Here is a 17,984-nt window from a genome sequence, read left to right as displayed (position 1 = left end):
ACCCCCCTTTCAAAGTCTTTCAACCGAGCAAAATATCTTAGATCTTAAAAAAATGTTTTAGATCTTTCATCAAGAGGTACACTTTCCAAAAGTAGCCTCTGACAGTGAGGGGAAACACTTTTTTTGTCAATGAGTGCACATTAAATAATTTATAGCTGATCAAGAAGTATTAAACTAATTCAGCTAAGAAATTTAGTCACAGAACAATGCTCAGTTTGAAGCAGGTAAGTATTGTGGCTAGTATGAGTATTAGTATAATATAATATACAACAGGGAGGGACAGAACAGACACCCAAGTTTAAGTAAAGAAAGCACTGCTTGTAAACAGCTCACCTGAGACAGGCTTCTTGATCTCTAATGTCAGAGTGACAGGCAGGTTGTGCATGAGGTCACAGATTTCCTGATAGGACGAGGTGCACACAGGGGTGTCGCCAATGGCTATGATTTCATCTCCCACACTCATTCTCCCTCTGGCTTCCTAATAGATAACAAACAACAAAGTTGCAAGAACAAATAAGTGAATCTGATCATATGTTCTTGTCATGTCTTTTATTGAGTAAATATCCAAAGTGCAGGCTAGAAAAAGTACAGTAAGTTATGACCGTTCTACTGAAGGATTGGCATCATCACAATATTCATACTAAGGCAATCTACACAGATACTGTACATGTCCACAGTTTAAGGCTGCTGTCGAAAGAAATCCAAAATATCAATAGCACGTAAAATGTCTGACTAATTTAAGATTTAAGATTTCCCAAATTTCGGATTCCTAAAGTATTTAACCTATTTGCTGACCCTTGTAGTTTGCCATAATAATGCTTTCTACTGCCTGAACACGTAGCTATTAGGGGTGGGACTCTCAAGGCACCTTACATTTTGATTAAGATTCTGCAATGTAATTTTAAAAGGATTATCGATACATCTTGATGCATTTTTTCTTCTATAAAGGATTAATTTTTCCATATTTAATAGGCTCTTTGACACTATTTCTATTTACTTGAAAAAAATAAGATATTTCAATACAAAAATGATAATTACAATGTTGTGTCACTGAGTTTAAGTGGAAGATTTAATGGAGGAAATAAAATAAATAAAGTGTAGCTCCATATTCTAACATATCTTGGAGAGAGGAAATGTGCTATCAGCTGTGTGTATGAGAGACAGAGCGAGCAAGTGAGAGTGCCTGAGAGTCTTCAGCATAGTGGAAGCTTGGGGTGTGCCATATGGTATCGTACACAATAATATCATCAACATTTTTTTATATTGTGAATGATATCATACCCTGAAATATTGTGCCATATCACCCACCCCTAATTATCACATCAGGATACTACATTTTTGCTGTTTTTTAGCAAAAGAAAAAAATTCACACTGCTCTCATTTCTCAGATTATATCTTTCCAGTATAATTTATTTTACTTTGATCCTGGATATATGGAGTGCATTATTAGTATCATGTCATTCTGGATCATTGACTTCTACAAATATGATTAAAATCTTGTATATTTTAGTATCTCAGTTAGGGGTGTGCCATATCATATTGTATGCAATAATAAAATGGAATTTTCATTTTGTTGCAGTAGTGTATTCTTGAAATATTTTTTTTATTTAGTGTTTTGTCATATCGCCAAAAGTATCGTTATTGCGAAAATACCATGAAATATTGTGATATTATTTTAGAACCATATCACCCACCCCTAGTTTCCACTGTTTGGAAAAAATGATGCAGAGGCAAGTACTGGATGTCTCGATTCAGGTCTGAACCGATTCACAAAAGACATTCGCTACTTAACTCCACTTCATGTAATCGTCCATGTCCGAATGTCCATCTTAAAATCGACCCCCTAATTTCTACATTCTTCAATTTAACCCATTTTAACTGTTTCATAGCAAAGTGTGACAGTAAGGTCACACTGTTATATAATAGACATGCACTAAAATCTAGGTTTGCAAGATCCAATTTAATTACATTATTATATGCAAGTTATGTAATGTGATCCATAACAGTGAAACATGACATACAGCATTTTTTTTTTTTAAGTAAGAGTGCTTACCCTCTCTGCAGCTCCTCCAGGCCTCAGTCCTGTGATCAGCACCTTCAGAGGGGATGATTTGATCTCCAGATCCAGTCCAAAGGACTCCGTCTCACTGCGCTTCAGAACCACAGTCTCAATAGTACAAATGCCAGCCAGTTCACTGGCCTCGCCCCTCCTGCAGTGGTGCTGGGGTCTGCCAGGTGTCCGTGCCCCGCTCTGGCTAGTCTGAGTTGGGTTGGCCGTTGTTGTAGCTGTAGTTTCCTCACCTTTGGGCTTCTGTGGAGGGTTAGGGCACTCGATGCTCATCATACTCTTGACCCGTGTCACGGCTTTGTGCTCCAGTTTGGGTGAGCGCTTTGACTCCTGCACTTCACGGTGCGGTTCCTTCTTCACGCCCAGGTTAGCTCCACTTCCTCCAGCACTGTGCTCAAAGCAGCGAATAGGCATGAAAGGCGACTCTGCGCCGGGCGGGAGGCCGCCTCCTTCCTCCGACTCCAAAGAGCTGCCGTAAGTTGGAGTGGCTGGTTCACTGTGCCTGTGACCCTCACTGCTGTCCTGACTCTCGTCGTCTACTTCCACCGAAGATGTGGCCATGACAATGCCCGAGTCATCCTCCTGCTGGTTGTTCTGGCTGGAATCATGAGGGATGCTGCAGTGCAGCCGTTGGAAGGATCTGGAGTCCCCGTCTGGCCCCAGTTCCTCGTCGCTGGGCTCATCCTCGTAGCATATGACCCGGCGCTGTCGGAGCAAGGGGCTGCGGACGGAGCTGGGGCTGCTGCCCACACTGGCCTGCCGGGTTGGGTCAGCTGTGGTTCGGCTAACAGCGCTTGAAGATTTACAGCCGTCTGCATACGCGGGGTTGCTCTCAGTATCTTTAAAAGCTGTAGAAAATAGAAGACAATAGCATCTATTAGTGATGCACTAAAATATGCTTACTTAATATCCTTGATATTACAGCAAATTTTAAATTGTTTAAAAACTAGACATCTGGGCAATAAGATGGACAGTGAAACCTATATAAGTCCTAATGGTGCCCCCTTGTGGACAGACTTGAATGAATTACATGTTTTTAGACAGGTGCCTGAGGTGCTGTGCATCTAAAACACCATATAACTTAGAATAATCACAAACATTAATGCAGGAAAAAGTCATAATAATTCCAGCTTTTTCTTCTAATACTGTGTTTTTACAAACAAGCAAACACTTATCACTCAGTTAAATTGCTCTGACATTTACTTTCTCATGTGTTAGGAGACATTTGCACTTTACTGTCCACATGATTTAATATTTAAAACACTTTGAATTTATTTGTATGTTGTATTAGTTTATATTTTTTTAGATGACAACTAAACAAAATCTTCTGGATAAAGTCCTTATCTTTGTAAATGTACTTTAGGAGTGGCTTAACTAAAATGATGAAATGAAAAAAACAATTACTATGTGAATGTGCTGCTGTTGGCTCATCCATCGAGGTATTACAGCTTCTGCTGATGTGAACCACGTCCTCATCGCTGGAGCCCGTGGCCATAGTCTCTGAGAGAGAAGACTGGGTGGGAACATCATGTGTGAAGTACTGAGAAAGCTCCGCCTCAGAACTTAAAGAACCTTGCTGCAAGAAAAAAATACATAAATACAAAAACAGTCTATTATGTTTACAAAAATGGATAAGGCACAGAGGATCACTGAGGTATTGGAGTTAAAGCCTTTTTAGAGGTATTTTTTACATGTAATTTACATGGTGCAGTTATTTGATATTAAGCAGAAGCAGTGAGATTTTAAACCTTCAGAGCTTTTAAATTGAAAGTAGTACTTTTACTGAATTGGGAGAGGGCAAAATAATATGATAAATGGCATCAGTGTGCCTCTGCTACTATTGCTGCAAAGACAAATAAAGCTCTGGGGAAAAAAATGATTAGTTTCTTTGATTTTACCAAGTTTAAAACCTCTGGAATATAATCAAGAGGAAGATGGATGATCACAAGCCATCAGATCAAGCTGAACTGCTTAAATTTTTGCATCAGGAGTGGCATTCAAAAGCAGTGTGTAAGACTGTTGGAGGAAAACATGCCAAGATGCATAAAAACTGTGATTAAAAACCAGGGTTACTCCACCAAATATTGATTTCTGAACTCTTAAAATTTAATGAATATGAACTTGTTTTCTTTTTCATTGTTTGAGGTCTGAAAGCTCTGCATCTTTTTTATTATTTTAGTCATTTCTCATTTTCTGCAAAAAAAAATGCTCTAAATGACAATATTTTTATTTGGAATTTGGAAGAAATGTTGTCTGTAGTTTATAGAATAAAACAACGATATTCATTTTACTCAAATATATACCTACAAATAGCAAAATCTTAATTCTAAAAACAAGGGGTCTGGTAGGTCCCAGGACTTTTTGCTGGATTTAAACGCTTTTGCTGGCAACCTGAGCAATCATGGTGCTTGGAGATAAATATAAGTGCAACAGAATTTGCTAAAATCACCAGATTCTTTCACTCTGAAAAGAGTGAAATACCAACTTGGCCTTTAAACTGAAACATTAATTTGTTGTATCAGTGCTTGAGTTGGACGCTTACCCGACTGGCTGGCTCTAAGAACCTCTTCATGGTCCAGCTGAGAGCCTGGTTGCCCTCGCCCTGCCTTGCCTTCACAGTGGGAGAAGGGCTCTTGGACGGCAGTCCTGGCCAGAAAAAGCACACAGTAATGAGCTTTGAATGAGCCTTGTGATCCGAAGTTATAGTGCGCTGCAATTTCCAAAAGAGCCCAATAAAAGGAAGTGAACAACAATTTTACAAAATGGAGAAACTCCTCTTTGCCAGTTTTACACTATGAGTGACAAATGACAACAACAATAAAAAAAAAAGAAATTAAGATAACAATGTTAGGTATGACGATAGGAACCACAGAAAAGTAGCAGTGGCAGCTTTTAAGTGAGTTCCAGGAACTTTAGTGAAAGACACGTTGGTGAAAATAAAAACCATTTGAAGGTTTATGAGAGAATTACATCATTTAAATAACAAGGCGCTTCACTGAGGTTGGGGAATGTCTGCAGCTAAGGAGATGAGGTGCAGCTTACCCAGAGTGTGAGAAGAATGACTGTCCCTGCTTAAACTGTCTCTGTGGGTGGAGCGCGTGATCACTTCGTCCATCTCTTGCTCCGACACCTAATAAGCACAGGTGTGTTCCAGTTTTAGTGGCTCAATTGAAAAAGAGTTTGTGTAAACACAAACACATTACAAGGCAAATCAAATAATGGAATAAAATTTAACATAAAAATATGTATTTTTAATTATATGAGCAAAGTTACAGAAGTGCATCACAATAGGTCAAATAGGTCAAATTCCAAACAAAGTACAAAGGAAAAACATGCCTGAAATAATACAAAATAAGCAGAGCTTTAAGATGAAGATTTGAGAATAAGCCACAAGAAATGTGCTAATCTGCTTCACACTGACTGGATCTGGCAGACTACAGCATTTATTTATTTATTTTTGCAAAACTTAAAGGTAGCAGCCACCAGATGGCACTACACATACTATATATACTGTAGACTGGCTGCAGTTTAAGCAGGATGGAAACAATGAATGACAGAGAGCTTCCTCTTAATCTGATTGTTTCCTAATAATGTCCAAAGTAGAAGCCTGGACATCTTCATGCTCCTCTGTTTCTGGATGTTCTTGGCAGTGGCAGCTTCTTTATAAACTCTTACTACATCAAAACCGAACTCATTTAAACAGAAAAGCCATAATTTCAGTTCTGCTCTGTGTTGTATAGCTATAAAAGCAGCATTTACACGTACTGATTACAGCTTGTATAAGCGTGCCAACAGAAAATTCTAGCAAAGGATGAAAGGGTGAACGGTATGCCATGCTTTTACTCCGCACTTACAAACCTTGTCATAATAAAGGGTTCACAGTTATTTTGGCACAGTTCTTAGTCTATCATTTTACATGGCTGTATTTTTTTTCTAAAGCAAGTAATCTCTTCAGTATTGCTCATCCCACATTCCTATCTAAAACTGTCACACTCTAAAGCTACAGTAAATCAAATTGTTGACTTTTCAGTTTGGTCTGAACCAAAATAGCAGGTGTGAAATTTACTGCAAACCACTGTCAAGACTGAGGCTGCACAGAGCACCCGACAGAAAAAGGTAGTTTGAGGAACCTTCGAAAACAGCTTTAAGGTGTCCTTTCTGCTAAAATCCACCTCCATTATCTGCAGTAAATAGTAAAAGAAAATATTCAGAAAAACAAGTTGATCAGGAAAAGCACCGTTTCTACGTCAACCCGTGAATTAGTATTCATGGCCTCGCCCACCTTGGCTTGCAATCGCCCACAGGCAGACCTGAAGCCACGCAGCGTCACCGTCTCGTCAAATAGGAGCTAATATGGCTAGGAACAACATGGCAGACCATTCCTGTGTTATTTGTGCAAATAACACATCATTGCTATAGGCTTTGCCAAGTAATTCAGAGCCTAAGGAACAAATGGTTAGAATTTGTCTATGGAACGCCATCAGTGAAGTACAATTGAGATTAGATTTCGCGTTTTACAGAGACTCTAAGACTAGGTTAGTGGGTGAACTGCACTTCGCAGGGCATTACATATGTTGAAAAGTAACATATGACATTGTAAAGACTGTTATTAGTGTAAAAATGCCTTTATTTTAAAACATTTCTAACTGTTGTCCGTCTCACAGCCTCCTGGTGTTGCAGTGCTGTTAGACAATCAGAGGCAATATGTTTGTATGTAAGAATATTCATGATTAAGGGACAAAATCCTATTGTTTCTCTCCGTCCACTCCTCCACCGGACTAAAGCAGCGTTATACTGGATCACTGAAGCAATTTTTTTTTCACAAAAACCAGACCAAAACTAGACATTTTAAAATAAATGAAAAAACAATGCAATGATATCTTTAAAGTGCTTCAAGGAAGATTTTCTTCCAAAAACAATACTACTGGGATGATTGGGAAACAGAGGAGGTCACTACTGCTTTGTTCAACTCCAGGCCATGGCAAATGCTGGTTGGAGGATATCAGCAAAGTCTATTACATCATTAAAATAATGCGGCTTACCCAAACAGAAAGAGTAAAACTAATAACGTTAACTTGACCATCGATAACTGTGGACCAGGGGACTGACTGAATGCCTTCCTCAGGCCCCGAGAAGCGTAGATGTCTTCCAGAGAAGGCAGGTGAATGTTTGTAATTTTTCTGCAGTTTTTATGACTCTTTGCAGAGGCTTTTTGTCTGCTGCTGAGCTGCTGCCGTACCACACAAGTATCCCATAAGTTTTAACCAGCGAGATTGTGTTTACTGCCCATGACAGATCTCCTGAAATGTGGGTACCCAGGAACCTAAAGCTGGAGACCCTCTCCACTCACAATTTATATACAGTGGCTGATGCTCATCCTGCTTTTGGCACAATGACTAACTCCTTATGTTTGTTGGTGTTCAGGAACAAGTAATTCTCTGTGCACCAATCTGTCAGTCTCTGTACCTCCTCCCTTTAGGCAGATTCCTTTCCATCAGTGATCAACCCCACCACTGTTGTGTCGTCTGCGAATTTGATAAAGGTATTGGTGTTGTTGCTTTGCATGCAGTCCTGTATGTACAGGTAGACTCTGCTATTAGCTGCGCTATTACATTAAAATATTGGCAGTTTTGAAAGTTGCTTAATATTTCTTGGAGGAAATAAAAGCTATTCGCTACTCCTAGCTTGTGATTGGTAATTGGAAAAGTCTAAATTGGGAAGAAAAAGTTGGGATAAAATAAAGGGAACATTGTGAAGCAATAATGAGTCAGAAATAGTAAGAAATAATGATCTATCAATCGCTAACAACCCCCTAAAATCAATATCTTTAAAAGCAATATCTGTACGCTAGAATCGCAAAAAGCTATTAAATATTCAGTATCACAGAATATTAGTACAGGCACTATTTTGTCCACACATAAACGGATTCAAGTGAATCTTCAGAAGATTCTTCTAACACTGACTCTCAACTCCTGACAGGAACTACACAGAGTCTTTGATATATGATCTGGGCAAACTCTGCTGTCTAGCTCACTGTCTTAATTCATTCCTGACAAAGATTGTATGACACCTCTTAACGTCTAATGGTAGTGCCACAAGCTATCAGGTGTCATTTATAATGGAGATGCACTGCAGGATCTCTGTCAGTCTCGAAGGAAATATATCTTCTAGCAGCTGAAGCTGAAAATTGACTTCCTATTTGAGTTAGGTGCAATTTTATTTTGTAAAAGAAGAGACAGTGGTGTCCAAGGAAAGTAATTGTGAAGTTTATCTAAAACATATAATATAAAGTTTTCTGGTTTTGATTAACAGGTTCTGCATTGTGCCTTAAATGGTTCAAATGGTAACATTTTCCTATTTTCCAAAACAAAAGGAAGCAAGGAGAAAAGGAGGAGGGCCAATTTCTTTTACCAATACAGGTCCAAATTACACTGCCTGGCCAAAAAAAAAAGGTCTCACACTTTGTGTTGCATTAATTTTTCACCAAGATCTTGCAGCAGCATTGATGATGGTAGAGTCTGACCACTGCACAAAGCAGCACTTCTCCATCCAGCACATCCCAAAGATTCTCAATGAGGTTAAGGTATGGACTCTGCGGTGAACAATCCATGTGTGAAAATGATGATCTCATGCTCCCTGAATCACTCTTTCACAATTTCAGCCCCATGAATCCTGATATTGTTATCTTGGAATATGCTCGTGATCATCAGGGAAGAAAAAATCCATTGATGGAATAACCTGGTCTATATTCAGTACATTCAGGTTGTCAGCCGACCTCATTCTTTCAGCACATACTGTTACTGAATCTAGACCTGAACAACTGCAGCATCAACCCCACATCATTTACTTTATTATTATTTTTTTTTTTGGACAGTCGGTGTATGAGTAAAAAGTACACGCATTGTTCCAGTGCTGGTATGCAAAAGCTCCCAGCTAAGGGAACAAAGATTATGTGGCTGCTGTTGAGCTACTGGTGGTCAGTGCAATGATTTATGGTGAACTAAGTGTGGTGATGTTAGATCTATCATTATGAGTAGACTCCATTTCCACCAGACCGTAAATGAGAAGGATCTTATATTCTGTCAAAGCCTCCTGTCCACACAAGGCATCGTGAAAACCTCTACCTTCAGGCTTTGAAAGATAAATGACCCCTAAGAGCACCGTGCTTCACCTCTCTTAACCCCTAATCACAAGCTAAGTATTAGAGCAGGTTTCACCCTGTTAAAGCTCACACTCCATTTGCTTTAGCAATCATTTATTAGCAGAGAATGAGGAGTCAGCATATTCCATCCGCAAATAACCATCCCCCCCACACACCGCAGGCCACTACAGGCTGTTCCTCAAAATCTTCATTCATTAGCTGGAGAAAAACCAGAACCGCCGGTGCACAGGCGACAGGAATGTTGTTTACTTTTAGCCGGGCTTCAATGATTCATAGTAAGGGATAATTAGAGCGTTAGCAGGTGGATGAGGCCGTTTGATTTTGACTGCTGCTCATATGGCAGCATGAAAGGGAGGAGGGTAAAGTGGGTAGGTGAAACTGCTGCTGCTGCTGCTTGTGTTGCAGTCACAGCAATTGGAGATGGATGAGTAAAAGCAGGTTTTATGTGTTGCTTTATAGTTGTTTTTGCTTTGAAAAACATCTTAGTTTAGAAGTAACTGGGCCAGAAGGCTGCCTTGCCATTTGAATGCAGCCTGCTTAAACCTGCATTCACACTAGTAGATGACAGAAATACAAGCACTGGGGCACTTAACATGGAGGGGGGGCTTATAACTACGGAGTCTTCTTTTTTGGGGTTATATGCATGTATATAGAGAAATTAGAAGAAAATACACCAATAAATGGCCACACAAAACAATACAAGCAGCCTGAAATGCATCTCCTAGAGACGACTTTGAGGCGACATGAGCAACTTGTCATGTGCCAGTTAAACAGCATTCCCTGATCAACTTAGGGTGATGTAAACTTATACTCAGGGCCGTTTCAAGGCATTTGGGGGGCCCAAGCATAATAGACCCCAAAACTTATCAAAACCTCTGGTCCACAGCAAATAAACACTTTGCACAGAGCCTACAGCACAGACATACTGTGCAAAACTTAACTCATACTTTATATCATTAAAAATTTTACACAATGCAAATACTGCTTACATATGATGCACATACTGTACACATAGTAATGTTTCCATTTAAAAATACGCAAAAAAAACACCACTATCCCATAACAACAAACATATTAAGAAAGAGCAAATTGTGTAGTAACTATAAAATAAAATATACTTTTATAAATATGCACAGTAACTATTAGTTATATTTAGATTTATGTTTAGTACACAGATTTACTACTTGTAGCTTAATATAGCAGATATATGCATTCTACTGTTTGAGAATTTGACAGGTGCACCTGATGCTCATTCTCACTTATCCTCTCCCTCACATCCTGCAAGTGCAGTTTTGGAAATAGCATTTGAAAATAACTGAAAAGTTGTCTGGCAGCCCCAGGCCAGTTTGTGGCCCCAGGCAATTGCTTGGTTTTCCTGTCCAGTTGCAATGGGCTTGGTTTTTACTTGTATACATATGCCATTATGTTAGCAGTAAAATAGAACAAAATAAATCTGTTCTTTCTTTTATTTTTTCAGGAAAGGCAACCCAAACTAACAACATGCCCTTCTACAAACCAATCAGTGTCAAGCTTAGCTAAACAGGGCCCACACAGCTGATGACAAGATGTGAAATCAAATTGAACCAAACCAAATGTGACCAAATGACCATAAGTATCATAAACATGAACCTTGTTCCAGAGCTTCAGGTGAAACAATGTCCTTAGTCTACACATGACTACAAAGACCTATAACAGTTTTTTTTCTATATATCCTTTAGAGTTCCATAATATTGATGCAGCTTTGAAGAAGCGTTGACCATTACTGCCTCACACATTTAACCATTAGAACAGTCATCATGTGTAAAATATTTCTTTAAGGCTAGTAGTTTATGGGAAGCTTTTGTGTGTGCTGTGTTGTGTGTGCTTTTTAAACGGCTTCATAGCAGAGTGGTTAAATCATTTGTTTTCCATGGAGAAGACCACAGCTCTTATATTATACAGCACTTCAACACTACATTCCTGCTGATCTAATAACTGTAATCCTGAGAGTCAAATCTGTTATCACAACCCGTCATAGTGAGTCCATCATGGGATCTCATATAGCAATAGCAATAATGATAATGGTGATTAATCACACGCTTTAACTGAAACAAAAACTATATACCATATTTTTCGCACACCAAAAATCGACTGGAGACTGGTGCAGCATTAGCATTAGCCAATAAGTGCTAGCTTTTTAGCCGTTCAGAGGTGAGTATTATTGGCCTCTAGCATGTTGTTAACCCCGGCTAGCACTGCTGGAGCAGCATTAGCATTAACAGAGCTAAGTACTAGCTCTTTCTTTGTTCAGAGGTCTCCAGTCCAAATAAACAGTTTTCAGGAGAGAAATCTGTGTAGATTAACATCCAGTACTCGTTTGATTTACAAAAAAAAAAGCTATCCCCCCCACCTCACAGCCATGAGACCTGCTGAATTAAAAGTTCCTTACTAGTGTTGATTAAAGTGCGCCTTATAATTCGGTGTGCCTTATAGTGTGAAAAATGCGGTAATACAAACTAAAAGAGATGTAGGGTGGTTGTTCCATGAACTGAAGATATATTTTTGTTTCAATTTCTTCTTTTGTAGCATTTTTATTTTTTGATGTTTTTATCCCATCTTAACCTTCTCTCTTAATGCCATGGTAGAATCATTCGACGTGTTGTACTAATCTCTTAATGACGGAATTGGTCTATGTTACATTTCATATATCAAAGTCAACTTGGTGTGTAAAGTTCATACATGGATGACATTACAACATCAACAGTAGACATCTTACAAGAGATATCAGCCTAAATCTACAGAGGATAAAAAAGGGAAAAGGCAGTAGGCTTTTTTCTTCATCGTCTGCAAGGAATTCCATCCCCTTTCATCCCCCTATAGATCCTTTACTCTCTTTCAAACTTACCTTTGGGTTGGGATGTCTGCTTATGATGAGGCTCACTGGACCAGGGCCACATTCGCTCAGGATAGCATAGGCCTCGCTTAGTGCTGCATGACGTAAGCTCACGGAATCTACCTCCAGCACCTGGTCCCCTCGGCTGAACACACACACACACAGAAAGAGAGAGAGAGAGGGAGAGAGAGGGAAATTTATAAAGACCACCCTCATAAGCATATACCAAGATTTCACAAGTGTGCGAAACACTTGACATTGATAAAGAGAGTTTTCCAGCACATTAAAATGCCTCTCTATCTGGACAGATCTGGTAACAAACAGCAATACACCTTAACGTGTGCATTACTCTCTTATCTCCCCCCACGGACAGCTGCGAACACTTTCACAGCAGAATCCAACATTCAGGACCTCCAGTCTATCTTCTGCCATAAAGACCCCATTCATGGTGTTTTGGCACCCAGTGCACATTCTTGTTAAGTGAAAAGCAAGCCTTTCAGATGCTTCATCTTGACATGCATAGGCAGGCACACATTCACGTGCAGAGACTGCAACAAACACGGACACAAACACAAACACATAGACACTCCCCCAAATAAAAGGGACAGGGATTAATTAATTAGGTAAAACAAAAACAACCAGAAACTAAGAGCACTGTGCATTACACACCTAAGCATTCCTTATAATACATTTTCATTTCTATTTAGTTTTTTGCAGTTTTAAATTGACAAGAACGCAAAGCAGCCTGAAAATAAAGTCTTGGTACTCTGCATGCTGAGCACTTAGTATCACACCCCCTTTGGCAAGTACCACAACTTGTAAATGCTTTTTGTAGGCTTTTGTTTGAAGTTTTTCGCTTTGGTAAAAGGCTTTTAGTTGGGTAAGATTCTTGGGCTGTCTTACTGCACTGGTCTTTCAAGATCTATAAACATATTTTTTATTTTGTTTATTTGATTACTGTTTTATATTGTTTTCTGTTATTGTTTGATACTGGTTTTGATACTGTTTACTGTAATTTTTTACATTATTATGGTCATTATGCCAAGCAAAACAGCAGGACTTGTTTTTAAAATGCATCAGGGACGTTTTAGTTGCAGTCTCTCGGAAGTCGCAGGAGTCTACCGCATATCAATAACGGCTCCCTGATAAAATCTCCTGGAATCTAGAAAGAGTGGCCCAGCGACAGACTTTTTTCTGTGAGTAAGAAAAGGAGCATCATGGCTCCCATCAAAACTCATTTCACCTCTGAATACTCCAACGTATATCCATGTCTGGTAAAAGTAAAAATCAATGAAAGTCTTGCCTGCCCGTACAGTTTGTAATAGTGATTTTATCACTGACATTTCAGGGGTACCTCCCTGAAATTCATTTTTGCAACTTGTCTGTAGTTGTTCATTTGAAACAGTTTAGATGCTAAACTTTCAAGTGTATACACAGAAAAGGTTATCTTCATATTCTCTATTTAAGGGTCTGCTAAATCTTCCTGAAGGTCTTTTGCAGAAAAAAAAACATTGTTTTATTTTGCCTTACTTACAATTATACAAGCAGACCTTCTGTAAAATTTAATTCCACTGTTCCCAGTAACTATTATTCATAAATTACATTATGGACTGAGAAAACAGGTTCCCAAAGAACACTTTGCTAACTTCCTATAACCTTACAGCCTGGAAAAAATATATTATTTTATTTATTATATAAGTGAGTGCTACACAGCTGTTTAGTTGGGAAACATACATCATATTTTATAACAAAAGTGAATTATATACTGTATATGTATTCACTACCATGATAAATCACCAAAGTACGCTTTTCTGTTTCCAATAGTATAATAGTATTGCATGTATACTCATCTTAATGTTCTTTATATACAGTGTGACTCTAAATACTCTAAATATTTATTTATAAATATTTACTCTAAATATATATTTAATAATTGTGACATTCTTAAAACAAACTTGCACAGACACCCTTACAGTATAAGCATCCGATACACACAGTCCTTCACACTGTGGGCTTTACTGAGAATACACAGATTGATACCTTTGGCTTGTTTTCCCTTGTGAGAACTCATTCCTGTCTCTCTCCCTTTCCTTAAACAAACAGACTCAGTTAAGAGTTTGGATAAATCAGAGTGAAGCAGTATCTGCTGCACAGTTCAATCTTTACGCACTCAAGCCGTCAGCTAATTGCAAACATTTTCCTAATAAACGGCAGTGCTTAGCTTTTTCACTGCCCCAGCATTAGAGATAATGGAGCTAATTCATCTGACCAGCGAGAGTCATGCTCTAATCTACTGCCTGTAGGAAGAAATGAGAGTTGCTCTTTTACATGATTTATGATACTGGAGACGAGAGTGTGAAATATTTGTCTGAGCCCAACAGGATCCGATTATTCACATCAGATTGTGTCAGGTTCGCACATCATTTCTCACATATTTGTCGGGCTTGGGTCGGCTTCAAATTTCACATTTGGGTTTTTCATAATCCTCCTTTTTGGCCTGCTTGTATGCCTCCTTTCATAATCCTGCCAACATTTATTACCTTAAACAGTTCGATCTGGCAGAGTTCCACTGAGATGCAGAAGTTTTTTTTCCTGACTAAAAACCTGTATATCACTGAATGATACACAAATTAGGGTTTTCCTGATTACCTATTTTAAACAATATTATGTTTAATATTTAGTGGCCTAGTGTTTAGTTTGCTATTTGAAGGATAAAAAACAGAATCATTATAAAGCTGTGTCCAGCAGTAAAGTCCAATTTCTTTTTTTTATTCTATGTGTAAATAAAGTACTTCGTCTAAGAAAGATGAGAGAGGTCTGTCATTTTCATCTTGGGGACACTTTACCTATGAGAGACAAAATAAGAAAAAAAATCCAAGAAATAACATTGTAGGAATTTGTCAAGAAATTATTTGTAAATTATGGTGGAAAATAAGTATTTAGTCAAAAACAAAAGTTCAACTTAATACGTAACCATTATGATATAGGTCAAATGTTTCCTGTAAGTCTTCACCAGGTTTGCACACACTCTAGCTGGTATTTTTGCCCATTCCTCCATGTCGATCTTTTCTAGAGCAATGGTGTTTTGGGGCTGTCGCTAAGCAACACAACAGACTTTCAACTCAATCCAAACATTTTCTTTGGGGTTGAAGCCTGGAGACTGGCTGGGCCACTTCAGTACCTTGAAATGCTTTTCACAGAGCTGCTCCTTCATTGCTCGAGCAGTGTGTTTGGGATCATTGTCATGTTGGAAGACCCCAACCACATTCCATGTTCAATGCTCTCACTGATGGAAGGAGGTTTTTGCTTAAAATCTCACGATACATGGCCCCGTTTATTCTTCCCTTAACATGGATCAGCCATCCTGTCCCCTTTACAGAAAAACAGCCCAAAAGCATGATGTTTCCACCCCCACGCTTTACAGTAGGTATGGTATTCCTGGGACACATCTCATTCTTCTTCCTCCAAACACAACGAGCTGAGTTTTCCCCAAAAAATATCTATTTTGGTTTCATCTGACCAAATGCTATTCTGCCAATCCTCTACTGGATCATCCATATGCCACCTGGTAAACTTCAGATGGGCCTAAACATGTACTGGCTTAAGCAGGGGGACACGACCGGCACTGCAGGATTTGAGCCCCTCTCTGCTTAGTTTTTCTTTGGTCCCTTCGTGTAGTTGTACAATGGCTGACTAAATACTTTTTCTCCACTGTATAGTGGTCCATTAATTAAGAAATTCTCAAAAAACTTTATTTCCTTTATTTAAAATTTAATTACATCCATGATATTTCTATGAAGTAAAATGAATGGTTAAAGCAGCACTAGATAAAGCATAGCTTATACTTTCCTGCTGGTTACTCTTACAGTAAAAAACTGAACCAGATGGCGTCAAATGTACAATAAGCTTACATTTATTTTTATTGCTAGATATACTGCACAATTTTTTTTTTTTTTTTTTTGCATCTCCTTTTTCAGAAAGCAAAGTTTAGAGCACAGGGTCAGCCAGGCATCACTAGAGCACAGAGGGCTTTGCTCAGGGGCCCAACAGAGGCAGCTTACCTAACTTAAATAGGGTATTTAAGCTCATTTTTACACCAGCATGCCTGAAGTCATAAGATTGCAGTGTGTTATTGGAGGAAAAAGCTTGAGAATGCCCACACATGTTTAGATTTGTGAGTAAGTTTGTGTGAATGTGTGTTTGTGGGAATTATCTTTCTTTGACTAAGGCCTGAAAGTGGGTCAGTGTAGTGTTATTTATCTTCCATTTGACAGGGCAAAAGTCATGGGACACTGGACCAGTTATTGTCCCATGACATGGTATATCAGTGTACTCTGTAACATTAATAAAATATATGTTACCTATTTAGTTAAATCACAGCCCTACTTTCAATTTAAACATTTTTTTGTTTTTATTTATTGATGATCTGATGACGACTTTTACTGATGTTACTAATAACTTAACTGACGCTACTAGACTGCACAAACAATTTAGCTAGTTGATGATGGTTGGGATCATTTCCATTCTTACAGGAGTTTGTTGCAATATTTGAGTTTGGACCATAATTCAACTTTAATCAAGGCTCTAATAGAGACCACTAATTCTGTACAAACCATTCTAATGACATCTGTGTGTTTTGGAAGTGAATGCTGATGAAGCATCAGATGCTACTGAAACACTTTTTGTAAATACAAACCCACCTGAGTCTGCCGTCCATCTTGGCCACAGATCCTGGAGCCAGACTGTGAATGTAGATCCCAGGAGCGCTGTTCTCTAACGTTAAACAGCAGGCACCGATTCCCAGCCCCACACCAGGCTCTAAAACCACCACAGACACAGGCAGACACAAACAGTGAGCTGTTAGCAATGCAAGCACTTCCAGTAAGTTTCCTTAATCATTCATGCTAAAAATATTAGCAACGATAGGCAGCAGAAAGTGTGATATAAATTTCATTAATACAGATTGGCTTGTAGAGTGTTGCAATCGATTTACATTAATTCAAAGCAAACAACCTCTGAAGGAGATGGTTTTAATAGAATGAGCTATCATTATACAACTCAATGACCATGCTCTATGATGCACATTAGGGGTGTTACACTACACACACAAAAAACACTGCAACAGTATAGTTTGGTTAATCTGGACATCTAAGCTTATTGTAAATAAACGTAAGCGCTTTACTCACCCAAATAAACAATTTAGAGGAGAAAAATCTGTGTAGATCTGTGCAATCTGTGTAAAAGGGTATAATTGCTATGCTATGCTATTAAACTATCCTTATGTCAGATATACTTCTTATTGTGACAGATATATAATTCTTAATGTGACAGGCCTATTTATATTTTAACTTCTATTTAATTATTTATTATTCATGGGTTTTATTTCCTATTTAAATTATTTGTACTATTATGTTTATTTGGTTATACATCTTACTTTTAATATAAAATTAATTTCTATTTCAGTTTTCTATTTTCTAAGAATTGTCTTAGTTATTTTGTAAATGAGGGTCAGACTTGATGAACTTGATGAAGTTTAAATAAGATAATAGGATTGCTTGATTGATTCTAACAAGCAGTTAGAACTAGAATAACTGCACACAATGTCACACAGACACAAGAGGAACCTGAAACTGCTCAACCCTGCACACACAGACCTTCAGAAACGAATTTAGAGAATCAGACAGAAGCCCCACCACCTGATAACCTGCTGTCGTAGCTACTGGCAGTATTATCACAGCAGGCTTCACCTGATAAGTTGGTGTTTTTTGCGCTTTGTCAGACTGAAAAAGTGAGAGGGTGATTTATGTGGATTTAACTAAAAGCTTTGAATCAAATGGTGGAACAAGTGGCATCAGCCTCGTGATAATTGAAGATTTCTAATT

General features: G+C 38.4%; 1 protein-coding gene across 3 annotated transcripts in view; it reads right to left on the bottom strand.

The window, feature by feature from the left end:
• The window catches only part of pdzd2 (PDZ domain containing 2), a 141,787-nt gene that overhangs the window by 15,510 nt on the left and 108,293 nt on the right, over positions 1-17,984 (bottom strand). For all 3 annotated transcript variants that reach the window (XM_007250471.4, XM_007250472.4, XM_022664893.2), the window contains 7 exons: positions 16,803-16,920; positions 12,115-12,247; positions 5,111-5,198; positions 4,611-4,714; positions 3,473-3,644; positions 2,054-2,916; positions 334-478 (listed from right to left, as the gene is read on the bottom strand). In XM_007250471.4, the coding sequence (XP_007250533.3) occupies positions 334-478; positions 2,054-2,916; positions 3,473-3,644; positions 4,611-4,714; positions 5,111-5,198; positions 12,115-12,247; positions 16,803-16,920 (1,623 nt within the window). The remainder of the gene's footprint in view (positions 1-333; positions 479-2,053; positions 2,917-3,472; positions 3,645-4,610; positions 4,715-5,110; positions 5,199-12,114; positions 12,248-16,802; positions 16,921-17,984) is intronic.

This window comes from Astyanax mexicanus, chromosome 22, assembly GCF_023375975.1.
Source record: "Astyanax mexicanus isolate ESR-SI-001 chromosome 22, AstMex3_surface, whole genome shotgun sequence".
Lineage (NCBI taxonomy): Eukaryota > Metazoa > Chordata > Actinopteri > Characiformes > Acestrorhamphidae > Astyanax > Astyanax mexicanus.
The sequence above is the reverse complement of the archived record's forward strand: the minus strand, read 5'-3'. Positions and strand labels throughout refer to the sequence as shown.